This window comes from Neurospora tetrasperma (genome assembly GCF_000213175.1).
Source record: "Neurospora tetrasperma FGSC 2508 unplaced genomic scaffold NEUTE1scaffold_1, whole genome shotgun sequence".
NCBI classification, from domain to species: Eukaryota; Fungi; Ascomycota; class Sordariomycetes; order Sordariales; family Sordariaceae; genus Neurospora; species Neurospora tetrasperma.
The window spans coordinates 731,324-755,559 of NW_009799099.1; the positions used below are offsets into that span (position 1 = coordinate 731,324).

At 51.2% G+C, this 24,236-nt stretch overlaps 5 protein-coding genes across 5 annotated transcripts; 3 read left to right on the plus strand and 2 right to left on the minus strand.

Moving 5' to 3' along the window:
* Positions 1 to 2,014: 2,014 nt before the first annotated feature.
* NEUTE1DRAFT_75146 (uncharacterized protein) lies at positions 2,015 to 4,847 on the plus strand (the record flags this gene model as incomplete). The annotated part of the gene is made up of 2 exons (XM_009849283.1): positions 2,015 to 4,402; positions 4,471 to 4,847. One exon carries the CDS (start codon positions 2,015 to 2,017, stop codon positions 4,295 to 4,297), a length of 2,283 nt encoding a protein of 760 aa, XP_009847585.1.
* A 5,647-nt stretch (positions 4,848 to 10,494) lies between these two features.
* NEUTE1DRAFT_119478 (uncharacterized protein) lies at positions 10,495 to 13,281 on the plus strand (the record flags this gene model as incomplete). The annotated part of the gene is made up of 3 exons (XM_009849284.1): positions 10,495 to 10,555; positions 10,613 to 10,980; positions 11,046 to 13,281. The coding sequence occupies 2 exons, from the start codon at positions 10,644 to 10,646 to the stop codon at positions 13,064 to 13,066; spliced, it is 2,358 nt and encodes a 785-aa protein (XP_009847586.1).
* Positions 13,282 to 13,809: 528 nt separating this feature from the next.
* Positions 13,810 to 17,181, minus strand: NEUTE1DRAFT_35154 (suppressor of ascus dominance 2; the record flags this gene model as incomplete). The annotated part of the gene is made up of 2 exons (XM_009848789.1): positions 13,810 to 16,732; positions 16,811 to 17,181. 2 exons carry the CDS (start codon positions 17,179 to 17,181, stop codon positions 13,810 to 13,812), a joined length of 3,294 nt encoding a protein of 1,097 aa, XP_009847091.1.
* Positions 17,182 to 19,894: 2,713 nt separating this feature from the next.
* NEUTE1DRAFT_56465 (uncharacterized protein) lies at positions 19,895 to 21,450 on the plus strand (the record flags this gene model as incomplete). Its single annotated transcript, XM_009848924.1, has 3 exons — positions 19,895 to 19,979; positions 20,064 to 20,654; positions 20,752 to 21,450. 3 exons carry the CDS (start codon positions 19,895 to 19,897, stop codon positions 21,213 to 21,215), a joined length of 1,140 nt encoding a protein of 379 aa, XP_009847226.1.
* A 661-nt stretch (positions 21,451 to 22,111) lies between these two features.
* NEUTE1DRAFT_56468 (uncharacterized protein) lies at positions 22,112 to 23,748 on the minus strand (the record flags this gene model as incomplete). Its single annotated transcript, XM_009848925.1, has 2 exons — positions 22,112 to 22,551; positions 22,626 to 23,748. 2 exons carry the CDS (start codon positions 23,700 to 23,702, stop codon positions 22,384 to 22,386), a joined length of 1,245 nt encoding a protein of 414 aa, XP_009847227.1.
* Positions 23,749 to 24,236: the final 488 nt, after the last annotated feature.

A 24,236-nucleotide genomic window follows, 5' to 3' on the forward strand; every position in this document is an offset into this window, starting at 1 on the left:
ACTCGAGTACCTATGCTATCTGCCCGACAGTTTGACAGGCCAATGTGGTAGCACTGGCTTCTGATATTTAGGTGGTTGCATCAACCTCATTTCTACGTGGGCTGAGAGATGGGAGGCGGACCCCAACTTGAGGTTCCTCTGCACTCAGTGGCCTTCCATTTGCCTGCCTGCACTCGGCCCTCAAGGTTCCCGACACCCAATTCCTACGTTTCGAAATATCCAAGGATTCGTGACATGGAAAGCACGTTTAGTTTAGCGAATGCGAATGGCAAGGATGACCCCAAGGGGGAGGTTTCCAGTCTTTTCATGTCCAGTTTTGGAAGGCAGCACGCTTGAAGAAGACTTCCAAGGAAAGTGTCAGAACTGACAATCGAAGGAAGTGCATGAAAGAAACGATTTTCTATTGGAGGACTTTTACACGGGAAATTAGAACCAGAATGCGGAGTCACTGCGGGGACCCCTTGTCACGCCTTCCCCAAATTCGGCTCCCCCTTGTCTTTTTTTTCCCCAGGACTGTTCCTGCCCCGGATTCCAGCATTGACCCCGACGATGACTCCAGTGGGTCAACGGCCATATTCACAGACTGAAGTGGGAATCTCGGGGTTCACCGTGTTTGGTATTGGGAGTTCTATTTGTCCTTTTCTTGCTATTTCCTGTCTACAGTAGCTGGGAACTCAGTCCTCCACATCATGTTCTACGACCAAAGAAATCATTATCCTACACGTCTGGTCTCGTCGAGATCCGTGATAGCATCCATCCTCTTGGGAGATCTGGAGTCAAGGGTGGTGGGACATCTCGCAACCAGCCGCCTCCTCTCCTACATATCTCCAACTTGCACCAAGTACCTCACTCCCACGTTTTCCCTCCAGTCAAGAGACAGAGAGGTACAAGGCACTTGCTCCAGTGTCTCGGTCGTCCAGAACCACTTGAAGTCTCTCCACTAGACAGCCTATCTCTCTCCAGTTGGTCTTCCCAGTTGGTCCTCCCAGTTCTCTCCCACCCCGTCCCGCGCGCTATCCGCCCGGCCAACCCCCTGGTCTATCTGGCCACATAGCACGCGCTTCATCGGTAATCCGTCGACAATCCGTGGATGCTGATTGCATGGCCCTGGCTGGGTTTGACGGCTGATCCAACAGTCTCGGGCTGTGGAAAGGGGGGTCTTCTCAGACGGCAAAACCAACCAAGCACTCGGCGGAATGTTTTGTTCTGACCTTGCTTGGCACTGCGACTGAGTTCGAGGCCGATATCCCCGGGGCTGGTGAGAGAAGTTGATAAGACCAAAGGCCACAACAATCCGGAGCTTCACTGGTACGCATCATCTACCTTCGCCCGACCTACTGACTTTGCTCCTGACATTGTCCTTTTTTCCCCCGTCTTGACGGATGCTACCTTGATCTACCTCAGCTGCACCACTCGCGGCTGTTTTGTTTTCCACCGCTTGCTTGGGCCCCGCTGAAGACGCCACAACCGATACTTGGAGCTTGGCCTTTCTTATCAACTTCATCCCATACATCAGAATATCGATTGGAGCAGCGACCCCTGATCCGTATCTGTGCCGAACCTTTTCATCATTTTTCTGTCTGGCGTCTTCTCTCATCGTTCACCTTGCATCTCACTCGATAAAGCCTGAAAGGACATTCGAACCAGATGCCGAGGACATGAATACCAACACAGTCTGACATCAACTTCCGATATAGCCAGCCTTTGTTCGCCTCATCAACACATGTTATCAATGCGAATTCGGTCTTTGCATGACCAAAGAATCTCTTGCCGTCAACAACATTTCGTATGACGAAGGACTGCGTGGAAAACAGCAAACCTCTTCCAAACCAACTATCGTGAAGGCCATGCGCACTAGGTTTCCTGGGTGGGATTTTGGCATCAGGTGGTCGGGTGCCCTTGAACAAAAACCATAAGCTCAAACGAACATCTACGTGGACACCCCACCGGACGACTTCTCCGAGGCATCAGGATCATTTCGCATGTTCGGTGGAACTCGGCTCAGATCCACAAAATGGTCAGCATACAGCAGGCAGAGCCGGCACCGGCACTTATATCGGCGCCAGTGCCAAGCACTATTCCTGCTCATCGAGCAATCGACCTGGTCAAGGGAAGGACAACTTCGCCGGCGGTTGGCAACCTCCCGCTTCTGAGAGGGCCTCGCAATGGAGATACGAGAACAGCCGTGATTGTTTTTGGCCAGGGCCAGGAGAAAATTGTGGCTGTATTTGCCGAAGTCTTAGGGAAATCTTACCGGGTGAGGAATGGGTTCAAAGACGTCTCTTCAGATGATCGGGATTTGGTGGTTGGCATTGCCGCAACACAGGCAAAATCCGACATTGCAGCTCGGGACAGGACCTCGATCGTCGCCATCAACGTCCATTGTACCAGCATGGGCATGCCTCCAGACGCATATCTCTCCGCTCAGTGTGACTACGAATTTCTATACACAGAGGCACTTTGTCCTAGACGGGACCTTTCACGTTTTGTTTCTCACACACTTGGGCAGCTGAATCATCACGAAACCCTCATGGCCAAACCACGGACATACTTCATTTCGACAACCTTCCCCGACGTACATGCTGCCCTTCCGAATATCGATATCCTAACTGTGGGTGCAGATGCTGTTGAGATCAGGGTTGATCTCTTGAAAGAGCCACTCGCTGACGGAACTTATGCTCCGGTTCCCAGCTTGAGTTATGTCGGCGAACAGGTGATGCTGCTCCGTCAAAGGACAGAACTGCCAATCATCTTCACCACCAGATGTATGGCCGAAAATGGGCGTTTTCCGATGGACAATCCTGATCTATACTACGAGTACCTTTACAGGGCAATCCAGTGGGGAGTGGAGTACATCGATGTCGAGATATGGCTCCCGGAGAGGATCAGGAGGAGGCTTTATGAGCAGCGTGGCAGCAGTCGCATCATGTCCGCATTTCACGACTTCTCTGGGACTTTCAAGTGGCCATCAGCAAGGGCAGAAGCAACGTTCCGGGAATCAGCACGGTTTGCGGATATCGTCAAAATGATCGCCATTATTAACGACCACAACGAAAACTTTGAACTGGAGTACTTCCGCTCTAAGATTAAGGCAGAATACCCCGATGCGCCGCCACTATCTGCTGTCAACATGGGCGAAACTGGACAGTTTTCTCGGACCTTGAACCGGGTTTTCACACCCATCACCCATCCTCTATTACCGATAATCGCCGCTCCCGGTCAGTTGAGTGCTTCCGAAATCAATCAGGCTTTGTCCTTACTTGGACAACTGCCGAGAAAGAACATATACGGAATCAACACCCCCTCTAGCCGCATATCGACCCCTCAGGCACCTTTCTATGGGAAGTGTTTCAACGAACTAGGTCTGCCCCACCACTTCTCTGTCATGGAGAGACCCCTCAAAGGTTTCGCCTCTGTGGAAGCGTGGTGCAACCAGAAGAACTTTGGTGGTGCTTACCTCTATCCGGCTGTTTCTTTTCAGCATTTGATCTCGAATAGTGCCTTTTTTGCATCCATCAACAATGGAACGGGGCCGATTCTCAGCGATTCAGTAAAGCTTATTGGCATGGTGGACACAATTGTGGTTCAATCTAAGGGCTCGCTTTCTGCTTCCCCTGCACCGTCCTCAGCACCGTCCAGTCCAGGACGTCACCAAAACAGCGAGTCAATAGGTTCCGTTGCTTTGTCGCAATCCGGTCTCCCACCTACCACGGTTTTGGTCTTCGAAAATGCTGCTTGGAAAGGGATATTGAGTACACTCACTCGCGACTTTGCTCCTTCGGCTTATTCTGGGCGTGCCGCCGTGGTTCTTGCTTCAAACTCCGACGATGCTGCCAGTTCTCTCCTTGCGCTTAAAGCTCTGATGGTGAGCAAGATCTACACAGTCGGCTTCAAAGCGTCGCCAGTTGTTGCCAGGGATTTCAATCTGGAGCCCTTCGACAGTCTTGAGAGTATGCAAAAGGCCCGTACGAATGATGCTAATCCCGCCAATCATGGTGCCTCGCCTTTCGTGGTCGTGAGCGCGTTAGCCCCGGAGAAGAGTAATCTTGTCGGTATGCTGGTCCGCGTCTTTGGCTCTCGGGGCCCATCAACGTCTCGCAAGGTTTTTCTTGACCTTGCTGATGGATCGTTTCCTCGAAAAGGTGATCCTAAATTGATTGCAGAGCAATGCGGTTTTGCTGCTTATGGTGCTGAGGACGTCATGGCTTTCACCACTGTCGAAACGCTGCGTCTTCTTGTTGGTCAGAATGTCCCTTACAGCTTTGTACGTCTGGCCAGCGGACGGCCAATGTGTTGATCTTCGCACAAAGCATTCTGATCTACATCTCGAGACGCACTCTGTGCAAAAGACCCGTGATCTTCCGCTAGCTATCTGCATATTCTCGGTGGCGACCACGAGGAGGTTAGTTACACAAAGACTCCCTCATATGTCTGCCACTGTTGGCTACCATGACTGACATACCTTTCCAGTTTCTGATAGTACACCGTCGCCGATATCAACGCCGGCATTGTACATATCTCGTTGTATAGAAGAAAGACACATCGAAGATTATTGGTCTCGGCCCTTGAGAGCATATTGCATGGTGTTTGACACGGCGTCACTCCTTGGTGTCGGAAGTCTTTCTTCTTAGAAGACCTCAGACTGGATTTAGCAACGATGGTTCGCTCTCTCAATGCAAGATCTGTGTCTTAAGTATCATCACGCAAAGGAAAGCTGATCGCTCTTGGGGGTTTTGTTTTGGTGTCGCGTTTCATCGCGGTACACCCACAGTTTTGTTCATTACTCCCCGGCGTTGCATTATATGCATTTACTTTCATGTGGCTCAATGATCATACCCACCATCTTCCTCATCCTTGTATCGTTTGCTGAATGACAATGGTTTCAATATTTGCTATTCATTACACACCTGCTTGTCGTTTAACCCATCACAAGAGATCAAGATACCTCGACGATCCTCTGGATTCACCACCTTTTTCTGGAATCGGGAAGTCCGACGGCGAGCGACACCACCGGCACCTAGATGCCTCGAGAACGTCGAATAAGCCTACACATGACGTTGCAAGATGTCTCCTGTTGATCATACCCATGTATAGTCATAGGTGGTCACGATGCAAGGCCTCCGGCTAGTGATTGTAAGGTTCCCGCTAGTTGCTAGTTCCTTCGCTCCGAAAATATGAAGTGTAACGGCACTTGGAGTCACATAACAACTCAACCCTCCGGGACGCTGAGGATCAGATTTGATCGGCACCGCCATCTTTCTTCCCCCGAAGACCATCCTGTTTTGATCGGCACTTCTGGCTGGATGCTTCAGCATTCGACCAGCGACCACCTTGTTTGAGATTCTACGGCAGCCCAACAACATCTCGTCTGATCAGTGACAATGCCTGGAATCTTTATCTTCATGAGCTCTAGGGTTGGTCGACGTTCGTTCGTGTTGCCGGCCACATGACGAGGCATATACCATTGCTCCGGTAGTTCAACTTGCATGAGGTCGGCTTAGTTCATTCAGTTCTTACACTTGTAAGATCACTATCCACTAATTTGCGCGTAGCCGCCCTATCCTCATCACGATATTGTCTAACCAGCACACAAACCTATCCTGCCTTCCGGTCCACACTGTCGAGACTCTATTGTCAACTTCAACTCATCATTACCAACTTGAGCTGTAGACACCAACAGACGAAAAGTTGGCCGCTAGATCCCTTGACTTTCGTCCAGGGTTGTGATGCTTTGGCGATACGAAGCCCCAAAGTATTCGAAGGGAACGAACAGGACCATCCATCAGATTTTGTTTCTGTTCAGGGTCACGAAGCAAGTTCCTCGAACGGATGATATGCCGTTACTCAAGAGATATAGATCAGGCTTTGTCAAGGAAGAACTTCAACATGCACTCACGACCAGGCTACACACTCAGGTATACCTACTCAAGAGACACTGAGAAAGTATTTTATCACCAGTCATTACTCCAGCAGCAACCACGATCCTCTCCCTCAAACGATAATGTTTCCTTGGACGTGCGTCGCCTAGCCAGCATTTGACCCTGACTCTCTCAAATAATTTTGCCCAGAACACCCAAAGTCGTCGTCTTCAACTTCCAGCATAAAGTCCGTCCGTCAAAAGGAAATGCCCCCGGCGGTGCCTACTGTCTCTTTCTTCCACGGGATACGAATTCCCCCATAGAATCGCTGGGTGCCAAACGAACGCCACAAAGAATAAATATTCAGGTAACCAGGGGAAACAGGAGAAGAAAAAAAAAAAAAAACATACAGCACCTGGGATTCGCTGGTCGTCACCGACCCAACTACTAGTCAGGCGATTAGTGGCTTATCTATGGGAGAGCGGACGGGATCCCGAGTTTTCCACTATCTATGGCCGTATGTGTTTAGTATTACCAAAACTTAGGACTATAAGGGTCTAGTGAAATTAACAATGGTCAACCCACCGACTGATGGACGCTGGCTTAGTGATGAATGAGAATCGGTGAAGCAAAGCGAAGGGGTTTGGACTTGATATGATAACTACCTAGGTCTCCTTACTGAAAGAAATGTACGCACGCAGCCTAATAATGGCTGTTAAAAGACTTGGGAGTCAGAAAGAGAGTCATGAATGCCTTGCACAAACCAAAAAGTGTATCTGTTGTGTCGACTCATATACTCAAAAGCCTGAGTGACCCAAAGGACCAGAAGCGTATAGAGCCACGACGATATGTACCCAACGGGTAACATTGTCGACATTCCTTGCCCCTCAAGATTATGAATCCCTTCCAGTAAGGGTACTGTATGCAACGATACCGGCTTGGGAAAAGCATGAATGGTACGGTATGTGCATCCGTCCCAACGGCGGTCCCCGTCCCGATCCGACAATTCGGTCGCTCATCCTCCGAGCTGCATCTCAGTCTTTGCCTGTGTAGTGTGTACATACATAGCTAACAGCTTGGCTTGGCACTTGCTATGGTTTCATGTGGAAGAGGCCAAAGCACAAGAATGGTCGCTGGTAACTGCCAGTCCGTGATGATGAGACGATGGCGCCGCCGTTGGCAGTCTGTGCCTTCAGTCACTTGGTATAGGGCACCATTTCGATCATAGATAGAGATACCGGGCCTTTGTCTGATGGAAGACAGCCAGGAGAGGATGGCAGCTGGGATTGGGCAGTGAATGGATGGCAGTTCCCGACTTAGACTAGAGTGTGCGGTGCTTGGGTTGTTCCCGAGGCTTTGGTAACTGATGAAGGACTCCTGAATAGCGGGAGCGGTTTGCGACGCTTTGTCTGGTCCTTTCCAGGGGTGCTTGGCAGTCCCTTCATATAGACGTATCTAGTGAAGTCAAAAAGCGGGCACTATTCTAAACTTAAAGTTGCCCCTGATACTGCAAGCGTGAGCAATAGAGAGACGGGGACGGCTCGGCTCCGAGCTCCCGCTGGTGATGCGCCAAGCTTTGTCCGAGACATACAGGACTTTGCTTCAAGCCCTGAGGGTCTCTCTCACTCGAACCCAACAGTCTGCTGTCTCTGTAGCATGGTGTCGGAACAAAAGGTTGGAGAAATGCATGGCTTTCCGCCCGTTTGATGTGATGGTCCCTGCCAAGCCAGCATTCACATCGATCTTTATGTCTCATCGCCCGTCGGTGACTGATGTCGGAAATTGTCAGCATGACGGTTCCGCACATACTCTTAACTCTGGAACGCTGTTACGTACTCCCTCTTGGCCTGGGGTGCAGTCATCGAGGGTTGCCCTGACACCCGTCTATAGACGGTGAGGATCATCACTGCGGGATAGCTCCTTTGATTACGCACTATGGACTGCGATTCGTGCGGCAGTGACGATAAATGATGATCTCGGGACGGATCCAGGGGAGACGGTGTTGAGGTCGGGGATGCCTTCCGCTAAATTCCCAGGCTCGTGACGCATGCTCCGTCCACCGTTGGATTCTAGGGGTACATGGGGGCCCAAACTAAGACGTGTTTCCTCCAAGTTTAGTGTAGTGAACAAAAGGACCTATCCCGGAGTGGAAGGTTAGGCGAGGTGCTGTGGGATGCATGCATGCCGGTATTGACCACTTTGACAAGCCGGGAAGGAGCAGAAGAGTGCGGTTTCGGTAGGTATGCAGGCGGCTCAAGTGCTGTCGTAGTGCAGACAGCGTAGCATACCTAGGTAGCTTTAATCGGCGATATGGCATAAGTGAAGGAAGGGTGCTAAACGTGGATCGTTATGAAGAGTTGAATGCGGATGGGTAGTGGGATAAAAGTGAGGCTTGAGACTGGTTTACATGGTCTCTAGTATGAAAGGGTCTCTCTTGGTGTCTGTCATAGTCCACACTTGGAGCTCGAAAACACGAGTGTCGGTGGATGTCATGTCAAACGGCCGGGACTGTTGTTTCGGTCGGGGTGCTCATGAGATTCCCAAGGTTCTGGGCTTGAGAAGATCTGGAGAAAACAGAGGACGCGTGGACTCAAGGATCAAAGACAAAGAAGCGAGACAAGAACGGTAAAAAGCAACAAAGTTAGCGAGATCAGAGGGGTGGTTGAGGAAAGGATGGTGGAATGTTCAACAGGGGATGGAGCCTGCGACGTCCCATTGACTGGGTCGACCGTCTCGATTTCGAATGGGTATGGCCTGGTCACTACCTTGCCGGCTAGCGTCATTTTAGGTGTACATAGTATGCGATGAATCGAGTTTAAAAGGGGAAGGAATCAATGACGTTCCTCATCACCTCAAGATTCGGGCTTTCCGTCTCTCCGTTGGGAAGATTATTGTAGCCGAGTTCGTTCTGTGAGATCGATGCAAGTTGCAAGTTGGAGGAACTGAGGACGGAAGGACTGGACTCGAGTGACTGGGAGTTTTGCGGCTACAGTGCAGTAGAGATCAATATACTGTCAGAAACACTGTGTACTTCTGCAGTCAAGTTCTGAATAGGGTAAAAACGCACTCCCGGAGTGTCACCTTTCAACTGCCCCGGTCTCCCTTTTCTCCTCACTCCTCAGCTCCCCCGCAAAGAACCCATGTTCATCACCGACATGGCTGACACGAGAGAACATGGATGTCCTTCAGGTTTTGTGCTTTCTCGAGCCTCTGCCTCTCCTCATTTTATGCAAATCGATACAACCCAACAACCGTTACATACTCCCGTGGTCGGTGATGTGATGGATGCATGCTTCCTATCTGGCGACTTGCCTGTCTGAGTAAACACGGCCGGCTAGTGTCGTCGTCGTCTCTGCTTGCTGACTGAGGCAGTCGGTCATCTTCCCACCAGAGTCCCTTGTTCGCCTCAAGAAGCCTTCGGGCAGCTAACTTACCTACGGAATTCGATCCGTACCGAACACAGCTGCCATCACTTCCACCTCCAGGATTCCCAGCATCTCACCCGGCACTACACTACCTGCCAGTACCGATGATGCGGGGCTACTCCGGGCCGTCGTCAAGGTGGTATTGACCGTAAACACCTTTACTCGACCACTTTTACTTTTCTTGGCCAAGTCCCCTGCGTTGAAACCTCTCGCTATTCGTTCTCTACTCAACTCCACGAACTCGCTTGCGAACATTGCTTGATGCTTTCGTATTCGCCATTGTCATGATCTTGAAGTTTACTTGATCATGTTTTGTCATCCTTCAACGCCGACATCCACAACCATCCGCGCCTCCATCTCCTCCGCGCTTGGTGTATGATTAGGGAGACTTAGACTCGGAAGAGAGGAAATCCTTCACGTTGTCGCCTTTGGCCAAAGTTGCCCTCTCGCCAGGTCCAAACATTACATCACCTCCAATTTTTGGCAAGACTCCAAGCCCAAAGATCCTTTGACGACAATGCGATATCAGAGACGACGATAACAATACTTTGTGGCTTCCACTTCCACCTTCACCTTCATCGCCACCCACCAAAACCGTCCTGAGCATTCAGGCCTATGATGCCGGGACCGTCACCACTTTTCCCACACTTCGTCCAGGAGCCATGTCTCTTCCTCGTCCCCAGATTGGCATTGAGCGGTTGCCTGCCCGCCGACTCAGCAATGAGCCACGTGAATCCATGAACTGCAAGTCATGTCGAAAACGCAAGGTATATAGGCCCCCTCCGCACGTGCTCAGTAGCCTGGGAACACAACCAAGCTAACCGGGCCGGGTTTCACAGATCAAATGCAACCGCCTTCGACCGGCCTGTGAAGCCTGTCAAATCTTCCAATGTCCATGCATCTATGGTGCGTTGTCATACCCAAATATTTGCCCCATCCGCGGCTCCTGAAGGTCATGAGACCTAAAAGGCCGAGCAGAGAACGCTGACAGGTAATTTTCATCATAGACGCTGTACCCAAGAAGAGGGGCCCAAAGACCGATGTCTTGGAGGCATTACTGAAGCGAGTGGATGGCTTGGAAGCAAAATTAAAGGAAAAGGGGGAGTCAGAAACGCCAGCAGTCCCAGAGACACCCTACGTTGTAGCCGATTCTTTGTCTCCCACAACGTCAACTAGCACCAGTACGAACCAAAGGGAACAAATCCCAAAGGATGGCCCGCTGGACTCTCCTCGACCACACGATTCTAAAGAGCTTCACCAATCTCCTAGTCAGTGAGTGCAATGTAGAGCTCCGAGTGAGGATCAATGGCGGCTAACAAACAGAGCAAGGGCACAGAATGTCGAGCAGCAATCGATATCAATGCCAGAAGTCCAGCCGACCGTTTTGTACGACACATACTTCACTCGCTTTCACGCCAAGCCTTTCCACATACTTGACGAGTCGACATTCCGCCAACGTCTTCAGCTGCACCAAGTCACAAACTATCTGTTACATGCTGTTTGTGCTGTGGCCGCAAGGTATACACCTCACCCAAAAGGATACCAATCCGCGATCAAGCTCAGCGAAGACTACGCCGCTCGTTCCAGGTCAGAGTTAGACACGGATGAACCGAGTGTGGATGCTCTGCAGGCCTTGTTACTATTGATAACGGCCTTTACCGCCGCAGGGAAAGGGAAAAAGGCATATATGCTTCTGAGTATGATTCTACATCAAGCACACGTGCCCTCCTCTAAAGCTAACTTGTACTAGCAAACGCTGTAGGAATGGCCATGGCTCTAGAGCTCCACCGTGAAATGGACATCGATGCCCGAGTTACCCCTATCGAACGAGAAACGCGAAGACGACTGTTCTGGAGCTGCTACTTACTCGACAGGTTCATGGTCTCCGGTTCAAAGAGGCCATCTCTGATTAGGGACAATACAATTTTGTTGAGGCTCCCGAGTTGGTCCCTCAGTCCAGCAGCGTTGCCCGTTGAAGGGGACTTCTTCCAGAGTGGTTCGAATTCGCAATACTTCTATGGGAGTGGGAAGAGATCGCAAGGAAGCAACGGATTGCTTATCGATATTGCCCGAATTCTCGGTGCTACGAATCAATATCTGGCATCTGGAGGAGCTAAAGGCGATTCGCACTTTCCATGGCACTCGCTCTCCAACCTGTCAAAGATCCGAAAGGACCTTGATGTCTGGGCTTCTGGGACAGAAGATGCATTTTCCAGCCTACATTCCTTGTTCGGTCACACAGACTCAACCGTGCTCGTTCTGAGCAAACTCATTTACCATTTGGTTCATTGTCTGATATACCGACCCTTTCTTCCGATTGACCTCTCCGAACTGGCTGGATCAGGACAGCATCAATCTTGGCAAATTGAGGCCACCAACATGTGTTTTCTACACGCCAACGCCATTGCCGAACTCGTGGAACTCGGAAAACGGATGGCGTCTATCGAGTGGCCAGCGTTTGTTGGCTACTGTGTATGTACGGCTGGAACGGTACATGTCCATGGCGTCCACTACAGCAGACATGGGATAACGGGAGAAATGAATGTGTTCAGCTCTTCGCCGGAGCTTCTATCTCGGGAAATGCAACAGCTGAGCGAACTGCGGTATTCGTGGGCCAGTGTACAGCATCAGCGCGAAACACTACAGAGTATATACGATGCTCACGCGGAGCTTGTCAAGAGTGTTGCCAACAATTCGATCCGATACTCTCCAGTCTTCCATTTGGAAGATTTCTTCGATCGATATGCCAACATCGGTGGTTCAGGAGGACAGTCATTCAGTTTTGATGCGGCCAACTTGAGTCTGGTCGACGTGATAGTGGACTTTACGACTGACACATATCCTGGGCACGACTTGTATGCGCCTCGTCTGGCCGGCAATGGCGCTGGTGAGTCGGCGCTCAACAGACCGAATCTAAAGAGGAAGAATACCGCACCTTCGGGGAGAAAACGGCCAGATATCAAGAGTCTACTATCCATCAGCGGAAACGGGAACTTCAGCACCGGCCTTCCCACACCATCCCACCCCCACACGGCAACATTCCCCTTGTCCTCCTTGGGCGGCCTTCACCCATCCCCCGGGGGAATACCTCACACTCCATCATTAGCACAACAACATGACATCCAACACGAACGAGCACAGTTCCACTCCATGCTACTAGGCTCCCCAATTCACACCAACATCGCGCCCTCACACACAACCTCCTCATCAATCAATAACTTCTCCTCCCTCACCCCCTCCTCCAACACCCACCCGCGCTCCCACTCCATAACCCTAGGCCAAGGCATCTCCTCCTTCTCCCCCAACCTTCCAAACTCCCCTTTCAGCAGCCCCCAACAACTAAACTTTTCCAACCTCCAAGTCCAACAACAACAACGCCCCTCCACCCCCAGCACCAACCACCACCACTTCGACCCAATGTTCGGCGACCTCCCAACCAACGCCTTCTCCAGCCCATCACAACTACTATGGAACCCAGACGATGACACTCATCAGAACCCGGCCGGTGCTGGTAGTACCGGCGACAACAAGCCAACGCCGAAGAGTGACATGGGTAGTAGCACTGGGACAGAAGAGAAGGACCCCTTTTTGAGTCTGCTAGAGCAGTTGGCGGAAAATGAAATGCTGCTGGGGGGTGGTGGAGGGCCGGGGAGTGACTCGGATGGGCTGGATTTCTTTCTGGGGACTACGGCGGGGATGGGAGGTTTGGGGTCTGGGAATGGGTCTGGGGGTGGGAGTGGAGGTGGAAATGGAAATGGTGGTGGGGATGGAAGTGGTGGGTGACGAAAACGTTTGGGAAGTGGAAAGAGGGACTAAAAGAAATAGTTACACTTTATATCTGGAGCGATTGATACCATGGGTTTAGGACAAGAAACTGGCGTGTCGTTGTATGTGCTTTTGAGTGATCAAAGTCTGCGTTGGGGTGGGAGTGACACTGGTGTTCATATCGATGGGAGCCAGGTGTGCATCCGCTACAATACCATGTTTGCTTCCTCTCCATCCCTTCCTCTCCGTCCTCCAAGAACAAAACCAAGATGTTCTCAATTTGCAATGGGCTTCTTTACTTGCGTTCTGATGATACGGTGCTGACCTTTGCCGCTCACAAGTTCTCCCACTCGCACAACCTCCGACTCAATCATTTCCCTGTCACCAAAAGCACCTCACAAGCATTTGGGATAGCAGTTGAAGTCTAATAATTACATTATTCTACATTGTCCGCCATATGTTTGGATTTTGATCCATGTAAGCTATTTTGTGGTTCTTTACGCATTCTAAATTCTTCCCCCTTCCACACTGCTTCATCTATGTCATGTCATACTACCATCCTCTCATATCGCTTGCATTATGACGTTAAAGCAGCAAAATAAAAAAGGAAATGAAATAAACCTAGTTCCAATATTCCATCCATGAATTGTTTGTTGCCTTCCCCTTCGCCGCGTTTTCAGGATATTGTCAAGTATGGGTTTCTCATATGTCGAATCATCGCGGTTCCCGTACTTCTCGATATACCCTTGGACTGCCAAATCTCAATGTGGCTGCGTTCGAGCGTAGTGACCCGTAAAGATACCAGAGCTGGATAGCACCTTGCCAGAAGCAAATCTCGATCCGGCCAAGCCGCGGTTGATAGGTCTAGGAGCGAGAGCCGTCGGTTGGGCCTCGAAAACAGGAGCCGGCGATTGGGCTTGAACAACGGGCAAGTCGGTACCATTAGAGTTTTCCGGTGCCGAACTGCTAGCAAACCTAGACCCAGCTAAACCAGGGTTGGTGGAGCTTCTAGAAGAAGCAGATTGCTCGGGTTGAGGAGGACCTGGTTTGGAGGAACTCTCTGGCATCGAACTAGTCGCATACCCTGAGCTAGCCAGGCTATGGTTGGAAAGACTGCTAGAGATGACCGGATACTGCGATTGAGCAGGCGGTGTGATGACGGAGCTTGGCTGCTGAATAGGTGTGTTAACGACACGCTGGGTTGAAAGAGGTGTTCGATCCTGAGGAGCCGGTCCTCCAACATTTGAAGTATTGTCGGCGGGGGTGGCGGGCCGGTGATTAGACACTGAAATGGGTCCATCGTTTTGCACACCAGGTGCAATGTGAGGAGTGACATGCTCAATACTCTGAGTAGAGGGCCTACCAGAGAACATTTCCGCCAACTCGGCAGGAGTAGCACTGACTGGGGCCTGTGGATCAAGTTGCGCTCGCGCTCGAAGGGTGGCACTAGTCAAGAATTGAGGACCTGTAAAGACTCCTTCGGTCTCAAGACGATCATCAGGTCTAGCCCACAATGAGTTTCGAAGGCCACGAACATTCATCTGTGTTGGTGGAGGCCTTGGTGGCTTCGGAGTGACCAAAGAGATGAGCTCGGGTTCACTGCAGATATCTGCATTTACGTGCTCTTCATGGGATAGACTCGCAGTTGTCTCATTGGGAACTACCGATGTAGGCTCTCTGATCTGTGATACCTGGGTCTCTGCTTGCACACCTTGAGTCGTTGACTCGAAAGTTATGATGGGCGTAGGCTCTACGGTCTCTGAGGCCTCTGTTGCCATCACCCAGGCGTGATTGGCTCTGCTCCTGGTAAAATCAGGAGCCAGAATTGTAGCCGCTGGAAGCGGAGTGGCAGGCCTCGTGGCTGTAAGCGTAGCTTCCAAGCTCTGACAAGTCGAGGGGGGCTGGTTCCTTCTAGAGAATGCGGGCATAAAACCCAGCTCACTGAGCCAGTGGGGAGGCTGCAAACGGTTGTCGTAAAGGGACACAAGGAACGGAAGTTGGTATACATGGCGGCGAGTATGCGTAGCGGCCACAGGGGAGTGTGCTCTAGTAGTCTCACGAGAAGTGGTTTTTGCGGTCTGGGGGGGAGGTCTGGGAGTTTCCGGGCGATCTGGCAGAGAATTGGGAGCTGATTGAATGTCGTTGGTAACATCGTCGGTATCCACAGGTTGAGAGTCGCCCCAGACCTCCTTCAGAAGCTCTCTTTTGGTTGATTCATCGAGACCGCATTCATCAGTCATTGCTTGATTCGTCACAAATGTCTGGAGTCCTTCAATCATCGTAGAAGCACCGCGATTTGTCCTGTTGCTCGGCATTTCACCCAATACCTTAATCATGTTCTGCAACAGTAATCGGTATGTATCAACAAACTCCTGCTTGACAATATCAAGCCCATAGTTATGTTCCGTGACTCCAGGTTGCGCTTGCTGGAGCTGAAGCTGATCGTCGACATATTCAAGCTCATAGTCAAACGGATCAAGAGTAGAGAGTAGCTCCGCAGCTTCAGATTGAGCATACTGTGGCTGGACTGTCGATGGAGCGTCATCCAAAGTGTCCAAGTCAATAAGCGTATCAACCAGTATCTCCTGGTTCTCTGCACGTTGGGTTGTGGTTGAATTTGGTGCATATGGTTGTCTTGAGACCGTGTCAAAATCTGTCGTGATTGCTTGTTCCGCTCGAGCTTGAGACACGGGTTTCCGAGGAGTCGGCGTGGGGGATGCCTCCCCGGTAGTTGGAGCTGCCTCTTGAATGGTAGCCTCCAACATCTGCCTGGAGTTGTCGTTGACCTGGTCCAGATATTTGCCAGCACGGAGACAGGCGAGTGTCCTGTGAAAATCTTCCGCGTCCATATACGCCATGAAGTTGACTATGTGACTGCTAGTATAACCCTCTTGGCCTCTGAAAATAATTATCAGTTGTCGCGATCCAGAGTCAATAGTATGATGGTAGTATTGAGAGATAGGCGACTGGCAGACCTGCTTGCCTTCGCAAGTCAGTGTGAAGAACCCCAAATGGGGTTTTCCGGCCGCAGAGAGATAAACCATGGAGGGTACAAGCGTTCTGTTAGGTAGACGTGTTGAATTAGGAAAGTCAACTTCGCATTTGAAGAGAACATTAGACAGCTCTGGCGAAAGTGGAGAAGATTCATTCTCCGAAGGGGGAACATTATGCTCATTGCCCAAAGTCAGGAGTTGCTGACTTGCTGGGCCTTGAGTGGTAGGCGTAGACGGTTGCCGGATCCTCGCAGAGCTTTGGCGTGAATCAGTAGACGCGGTAGCTAGGCCAGGCTGTGTTTGAGCCTGGTTGACAGGTGGATGACGGGGTCCTTGACTGATAGTTGCGTGACGAGTAGAATGGACCGAAGTAGTCCGACAGGTCTCTTTGAAAGGCGGGGTAGAAGATGCACAAGATGCAACTCGAACCCGGGAAGACGAAAGTCCTTGACTGGAAGAGACTTGTTGAAGGGGCTTTGTGGAAGTCAATGGACGGGGTGATGTAGAAGATGGGCGGTAATTAGGGGGGAATTGCCTAACCGGCTGAGATGCGTGATGAAGGACACCGAGAGTGGATGTTTTCATGTCTTTGCCAATGTTGATTTTTCTGCTTGGCGGTATCTCGCGTCCGCGGCCATGGTATTGTTTAGCAAGGCGGCTGTCCAGCTCGGGGTTCAATACTTTTTGAGCACTATCAGGGCAAGGTCAGTCGAAGATTTAACACAAAACACAAGCATACATCCAGTGTTCGGAATGGATGGATACGTACTGATCTCTGACGCCACGAACGAGGCGGCTAGCCAAAGCGCTGACTTCCTGCTGGCGGGTGGCGTAGATTCTTCCGCCTCCAAGATCATCAAGTTCTCGCACAGCAATAGCGTCATCATCGTTGAAAACGCCCTGTCGTTGGGCCTCTGCCCAGATATCAGACACGGCGGGAGCAGGCCGAGGCATCGTAAGACGGGAGTGTCCCCGGCCATCATGACGACCATGACGAGGAGGGAGGTCAACATCCTCCAACGGCAGGTTTTCGACACGAGCAGTGCCGAGATCATCCATCATGGCCTTTGCCAGAATGGCTTTTCTCCTCTGCTCCTCTTCGTCGGCGGCCGATTGGCCACTCTTGTCGCGGTCCGTCATGTTAGATCCGCGACTAGGGCCGCCTGGACTGGATAGCGCAATGCTAGTCATCACTTGTTAGTAATGCGGAAAGATGAGCGCTCCTGTCAATATACCTACCGAGTATTATACGTGTTCTCTGGACGCGTCCACCCTTGGAAGTGTGTAGAGTGTACGCTGTTGGGTATGCTACCGGATGGTGACTATTCGACGACGAGCCAGCTGAGACAGATCGAGGAAGAGATTGCCGGTTTTAGGTACTGGCTTCGTGGGAGAGAGACAAGACACCGATGGAAGGAGAGAGAAGTGTGGCCAGATGCTTGGCAACTTTCCGAGAAAGAAAATCTGACACAAACCTTGGGTGAAGGTAGGAAGAATGGGAAGGTAGTGGAGTGAGCGGGTCCAGGTACGTCGTGCCTTCCCCTCTTGAGTATGTTTGCTTGCGTAATTGGGGGATGAGAAAGTACTCACGGAGCCCTTCCGCGGTTCGAAAGGATAAGTAGAGCAAGCGGTACCTTCAGGTATGGCGGGGAAACCTTCTTGGCGGGTACTGCTTGTCGTAGGAGTTACGGAGCTGAAGACGGGAAGATGCCGGATTCCCAGCTGAGCGGGAGTGTTTCGATGGCTGGTGGGGAAGTAACTTCCAGATTGAGCTGCAGGAGGGATGAAGGTTGATATTTGTTCGAGGAGAAGGGGCCCGGTGAGCGCGCTGCATTGATAGCGGGATGTCAAAGGAAGTTGCCTCCGGTTATCTTCTCGTAAATCCATCCAGGAGACGAGAAAGGCTAGAACTCCCGTCAAAAGATTTTCGGGATTTAGTCAAGGAGCTATCGGGTAGGTGCAATGAATATGTTTGTGGTCACCGCAATGGGCATGAGGAGTTTCCTAGTCATTATCCCACTGGGATTCACGGCAATGAGAAGTACCACATCTCGGCCTGTCAACGAGGTAAGCTCTCCATCATTTAGTAGTAACAATCCAGTCAAATGGTTGACCGCGCGGCGGTCTGCCAGATCGTTTCTTGTTCTTGTTTGTCATCGCGAACGACAAAGGATGAAATTCCCTAAAATTGTGTCTCTCCAAGCGAGTAGAGAGGAGTAAAAGGTTAACAGGTCAAAATGTATGGTATCATACATAGAATACATGAAGTATAATACATGCTCAAGCTCTCTATCTGACTTCTATTTTTCTGTTCTAACGTGACGTCTTCTACAAGATGCAGATACAGTCTAGGACTTGTTTTTTTCTTGTTGATAGATTGCGATGTGATCCTGATCACAGCTGTTCCAACAATCTTAAACGCCCATAAAATAAAATGTAGATGTGAACACTCACCAATATCATCAAGGGTATCTAAGATAGCACACTGGAGATAGGGCTAGGTCATCTTCATCAAAACGGGGGGCTAACTGGATAGGTACAAAAGCGCTTGGATATGTTGACCAAGAGATTTAAACCAAGTAAATTTCCATGGGAGTGTTTTAAAAACATACCACGCCCACACCTCGTATCCATAAAGTCCGGACTTCCTTGAACAACATGGACACAAAGCCAATACATCAGAGACCAAGCCTTGAACGGCCAACAATGTTATGAGGTACATGAGAAGGACAGACAGTTACGGAGTCATAACATTCAAAAAGGGAGACGGGTTTGAAAACGGATTACTGCCGTGATAGGAGTCGTTGAAAGCACGTAAAGATACATAGAGATCGTAACCAGCACCGTGATATATGCTCGGAAATTCAATGAAAGACAACCGGACAAAACAAGGGGTCTAGAGAACTGGACATGCGAACAAGCACGTAAAGACCCTCAAATAATATCCTGGATTCCCTTCATATGCCGGCGAAGAAGTTGTTACGAGCGCCAGACAAAATGTCATGTAACGGTAACGGAGTGATGTTGTTGACGACTTGCACGCAAAGGAGGACGATTCAGGGGTAAAGCAAGACAGGTCTGTCAGGGTCAGGGTTAAGTATGGCAAACGGGTTCCCACCAGCCATGCGCATGCTCGAGCTAATTCCAGCCTAGTTCCCGTAACAGGCCCCTGTCAGGCACACAGGGATCTACGGCCAAACGCCAAGTCACGGCGGATCGGTTCGCGGGGACCAACGTCCACTTGTCCTCATCGATGAATGTCCTCCGAATGGCATCCATGCAAGGGAACGAACGCCCGGTGTCTTTCAGCCGCCAGGATCACCACCCTTTTTCCATAGAACTTCTTTCTTCTTTCTTTAGTGCTTGGTGTACATAGCTTGAATATTCATCATCATCTTTCTTTCCACAGCAGGGAGTGGATTTGTTTAGTCCAACCGAGCCAATCCTCGCGAACCGGATGACGAATTAGCTGAGTGGGCGCATTCGCAATTTCCCCCAAAGGACAAGAGCTACCTGCAGCAGTAGCCGGCTGTGTCCTTCCGGAACTACACCATCGGGGTCTCGACGACAAATTACTTTTCGATAAAACGCCAATGCGGTACTAGCTCAGGATCAGAAATCCGCTGGAGATTGGAATCGAAAAAAAAAAAATTCCAAAAACGGAAAACAGTGGTCACTGTCACCACCAACCGACAGCTTGGGTTGCCGCCGCCCTGACAAGTGGCAGAGGAAGAAGGGGAGACCAACAACACCGGGACGGATTGCAGTGCTGAATCGCATCCAACATACGAAACCAGACCAGACATACCTTTTCGCAACTCCGATTACGATACACAAACACATATACGTAAAGATGAACGGCTACGACGAGAAGCGTCACCTAGACGAAGACGCCTTTGGCGCCAAGGGGAGCATAGTCAGCGCCTTTGACGCTTTCCGTACGTCCCTCCCCTCCTTCCTACGTTCAATGCGCTTTCATACATCTTCAAATCACTAACATGAAAGTCCTACTTACTACACAGCCAAATCCAAACCCCAATACGTAACCCGCACCACCGCCGGCGGCAAATGGACCGTCTTCGTCGCCCTCGTCTCCTTCATCCTCTTCTGGTCCGAAGCCTCCCGCTGGTGGCGCGGCTCGGAATCGCACACCTTTGCCGTCGAAAAGGGCGTCTCCCACGCCCTCGACATCAACCTCGACATTGTCGTGAAGATGAAGTGCCAAGACATCCACATCAACGTGCAAGACGCGGCGGGCGACCGCATCCTGGCCGCCTCGAGGCTCCATCGCGACCCGACGGTGTGGCAGCACTGGGTCGACAACAAGGGGATTCACAAGCTGGGACGGGACGCCCAGGGCAAGGTGGTTACGGGGGAGGGGTACATGCAGGGGCAGGGGCATGACGAAGGGTTTGGGGAGGAGCACGTGCATGATATTGTTTCTTTGGGCAGGCGGAAGGCCAAGTGGGCGAGGACGCCGCGGTTGTGGGGGGCGACGCCGGACAGCTGTAGGGTGTTTGGAAGTCTGGAGTTGAATAAGGTCCAGGGCGACTTTCATATTACGGCTAAAGGGCATGGATATATGGAGTTTGGCCAGCATTTGGATCATTCTGGTTTGTTTTCTTTTTACCTTTCCCCCCCCTCCCCCAAATCCCATCCAACTTTATTTTCCATAACAACAACTACTAACAATAACCACAAAAAAAACAGCATTCAACTTCTCCCACATCATCTCCGAGCTCTCCTTCGGCCCTTTCCTCCCCTCCCTCGTCAACCCGCTCGACCAAACCGTCAACATCGCCTCCGCCAACTTCCACAAGTTCCAGTATTTTATTTCTGTCGTCCCCACCGTCTACTCGTCGTCAGGCAAATCCATCGTCACGAACCAGTACGCCGTCACGGAGCAGTCGCAGGAAGTCACGGAGCGCATCATCCCGGGCATCTTTGTCAAGTACGACATTGAGCCGATTCTGCTGAACATTGAGGAGGAACGGGACTCGTTTTTGGTTTTCATCATCAAGGTCGTCAATGTCATCAGTGGTGCGCTGGTGGCGGGTCATTGGGGGTATAGAATTAGTGATTGGTGTCAGGAGGTGTGGGGGAAGAGGAGGAGGAGGGCCGGAGGGCCGAGTGAGGGTATGTTGGGTGGGAAGGGACATGAGCGTGATGATTAGTTGTAGGTGGGTAAAAACCAAAATGTGGTAGGTGGTGGTGGTGGAGGGTAGGTAGAGAGAGAGATATAGACGGATGTAGAAGAAATTGGTTTCTTTCTTTTTCTGTTTGATGATATCAGCTGGGCATGTGCAGAGACATACGGAGACGTCGAGATTGAGTTGGAAAGATCTACAGAATTTTCAGGTTTTCACAGCGTTGGTTGCGTCTATATTTACATGTTCCGTTACTTCGTCTTATGTCCATGTCTCTGTGTAACCTGGAAGCGATGCTGTGATTGCACGTTGTCATTAGCACTGCTAAGGTTTGGTAGGTAAGGTTTGACTGACCCTTAAAACGACCTCATGTCTATTTAACCGGTGGTAGACAGGTAGATAAGGAAGTAATTGATTAACTGCCTGTCCTACCTACCCAGCCGAGTTGCATATTAAAGGTCCTTGCACCACACATCTTTCACAAACGGGACAGAGCTAATCTTTGTTGACTTTATTCGTTCTTCCGGGTATACAGACGCTTCTAAAAAAAAAAAAAAAGACGAAGAAATCTCTCTACACTTAACATCCCCTCCAGGGAATATGTCGAAAACCCAAAACGCCCAAACGTGCCGCTCTTTTTCTTCCCTGCATGCTTTTGGTGCTTTTGCTTTTGCTTTTGCTCTTTAAACTGCATTTGAAATGCATTTGAAATGCAGAAACATTCCTCTTTTGTGTATGGCTCCATGCACTCGCATATATAAATGCTATGCATACCAGGTACCGTCATCCGTACGTTTTGTTTTTGTTGTTGTTCAGTCTTCTAAACCTCCACTCTAGATAGGCGGTCGTCCTTCTTTGTAGTGGTCGATGAAAGGCAAGAGGAGCGAGCGAGGTTTACTCGCGCTTTGCCTCCTCATTCTGCTCTCTCTTCCTCTTTTGGCCAGCGACAGCCTCATCCCTGTTTGTATCAAGTGTCGTGTGAATAATCCTTGTTCTTTTCCCAACTCTTTTGCAAAGCAAACGCTTGGTTTCCAAAAACAATCAAATGACAAGAGACATTGCACAGCGATAAAGAAAAAGAAAATCCAGGAATCCAGTAAGGGGGGGCCGGAGTTGGAAGATCCCTCGCTCGCTAGGGTCGATGGTCCAAAGGGGGGGGGGATATCAGATCGCTATGTGGGTGTATTGGGCAGGCTTACTCCTCGTTGATGACGACACCCCACTCGTGCTGCTCGTTGCCGTACATGATGTCCTTCATCCAGGACTTGATCTTGGTGGTATAGACGCCGGAGTCGTTCTCGCCGAGAGGGATGTGGACGTCGGTGCCGCGGTGGTGGATCTGGGAGACAGGGGCGATGAAGAACTGTAAACGGCAAAGTTAGTACGTGCTTGGGCGGAAAGATGAGCTATGGGGGGGGGGGGGGACGAGTAACATACAGCAGTACCGGCGGCGAAAGCCTCGACAATGCGGCCCTCCTTGTCAGCCTCGATGACCTCATCGATGGTGTAGCGGCGCTCGACAACCTCGACCTCGCCAGCAAGGCGGGCCTTGGCGAGCTCGAGGACGGAGCGGCGGGTAACGCCGTCAAGGATGAGCTTGTCGTCAAGAGGAGCAGTCAGGAGCTGAAGCTTGCCACCCTCGGACTCCTTGGCGCGCCAGACGATAAAGAAGTTGGAAGCACCAGCCTCAGTGCAGTAAGCCTCCTTACCGTAGAGCCAGAGGATCTGGTGGAAGCCGCGGGCCCTGGCCTCGTTGGTAGCGAGGAGGGAAGGACCGTAGTTGGCACCGACCTTGGCGTAGCCGAAACCGCCAACCCAAGCGCGGATCATATCCTCGGGGTTGGTGTGAAGGCGCATGCCACCGGCGGGGCTGTCCATGCGAGGCATGAAGGAAACAGTGATGAAGAGGAGGGCCTGCTTGGGGGCCTGGACGCCGAGCTGGGGCTGGGTGCCGATGACAGCGGGGCGGATGTAGAGGAAGGAGCCGGGGCGGTCCTTGGGGAGCCACTTGGCGCCATCGACGGCAACGAGCTTGGCGATGAGCTTCTCAACCTCGACAGGGTCGAAGCCGGGGAGGGCGATACGGAGGGTGGACATGAGCAGGCGCTTCGCGTTCAGGTTGGGGCGGAAGAGGCGGAGCTTGCCATCGAAGCCGCGGAAGACCTTGAGACCCTCGAAGCACTCGGTGGCGTAGTGAAGGACGGAGGCCGTGGGCATCAGGGAGATGGGGCCGTAGGCCTTGAGCTCGGGGATGCCCCAGCCAGATTCGACGTTGTAGGAGACAGTGACCATGTGGTCGGTGCAGATGGTCTCGGAGGCAGCATTCGCAGTAGCTTCGTCGGGGACCTGGCGGGCATTGGGGTCGGCGAGGGTGACGACGAGCTTGGAGGCATCAAGCTCCTGGATCTTGGGGACATCGGAGGTGCCGTTGATGAGGGCGTTGGCCTCGTCGATGGTGTGCTCGAGGGCAACGGCAGAAAGGTCCTCCTTGGGGGATTCGGAATGAGACACCATTTTGAATTATTGGGGGCGTAGTGGTACCGGGAGTTGGGATGGTATGAAGAGAAGGTATAGAGAGAGGAAAAATGTCAAGATGGGGGGGGGAAAAGGTTTTATCATGAGACGGCAACGCCACGGGAGAGAAAAGACAGATGGAGACGGAGGGTTGGGGGACCCGAGGCCCAGATACGGGACGGGACCGATAACAAAGACCGGGATCACTCGTGGACCGGAGTCATTCTTTTTTCTTTCCCAAGTCCTGACACTGGTTATGTCTGACCCATTGACCAATGGATTTTCATTAACAAGAGGTCAGGTGGGGATTTTTCGAGATGTGGGTAAAAAGAAAAGTTGTCCAAGATTCTCGAAGGGACGGCGCATAGGTGCGCTGTGTCTATCCGCGGCCTTGGACAAGCGATGTGCCGCAGATATGCGCAGCTTACATCAATGTCTCAGTCTTCAACAACCTCCTCGTTTGGGATCGATGTAACTCCCACGTTATTTGTCCACATTGTTTAACCCGAGCAAAAGGAACCTGGAGCACAGGAG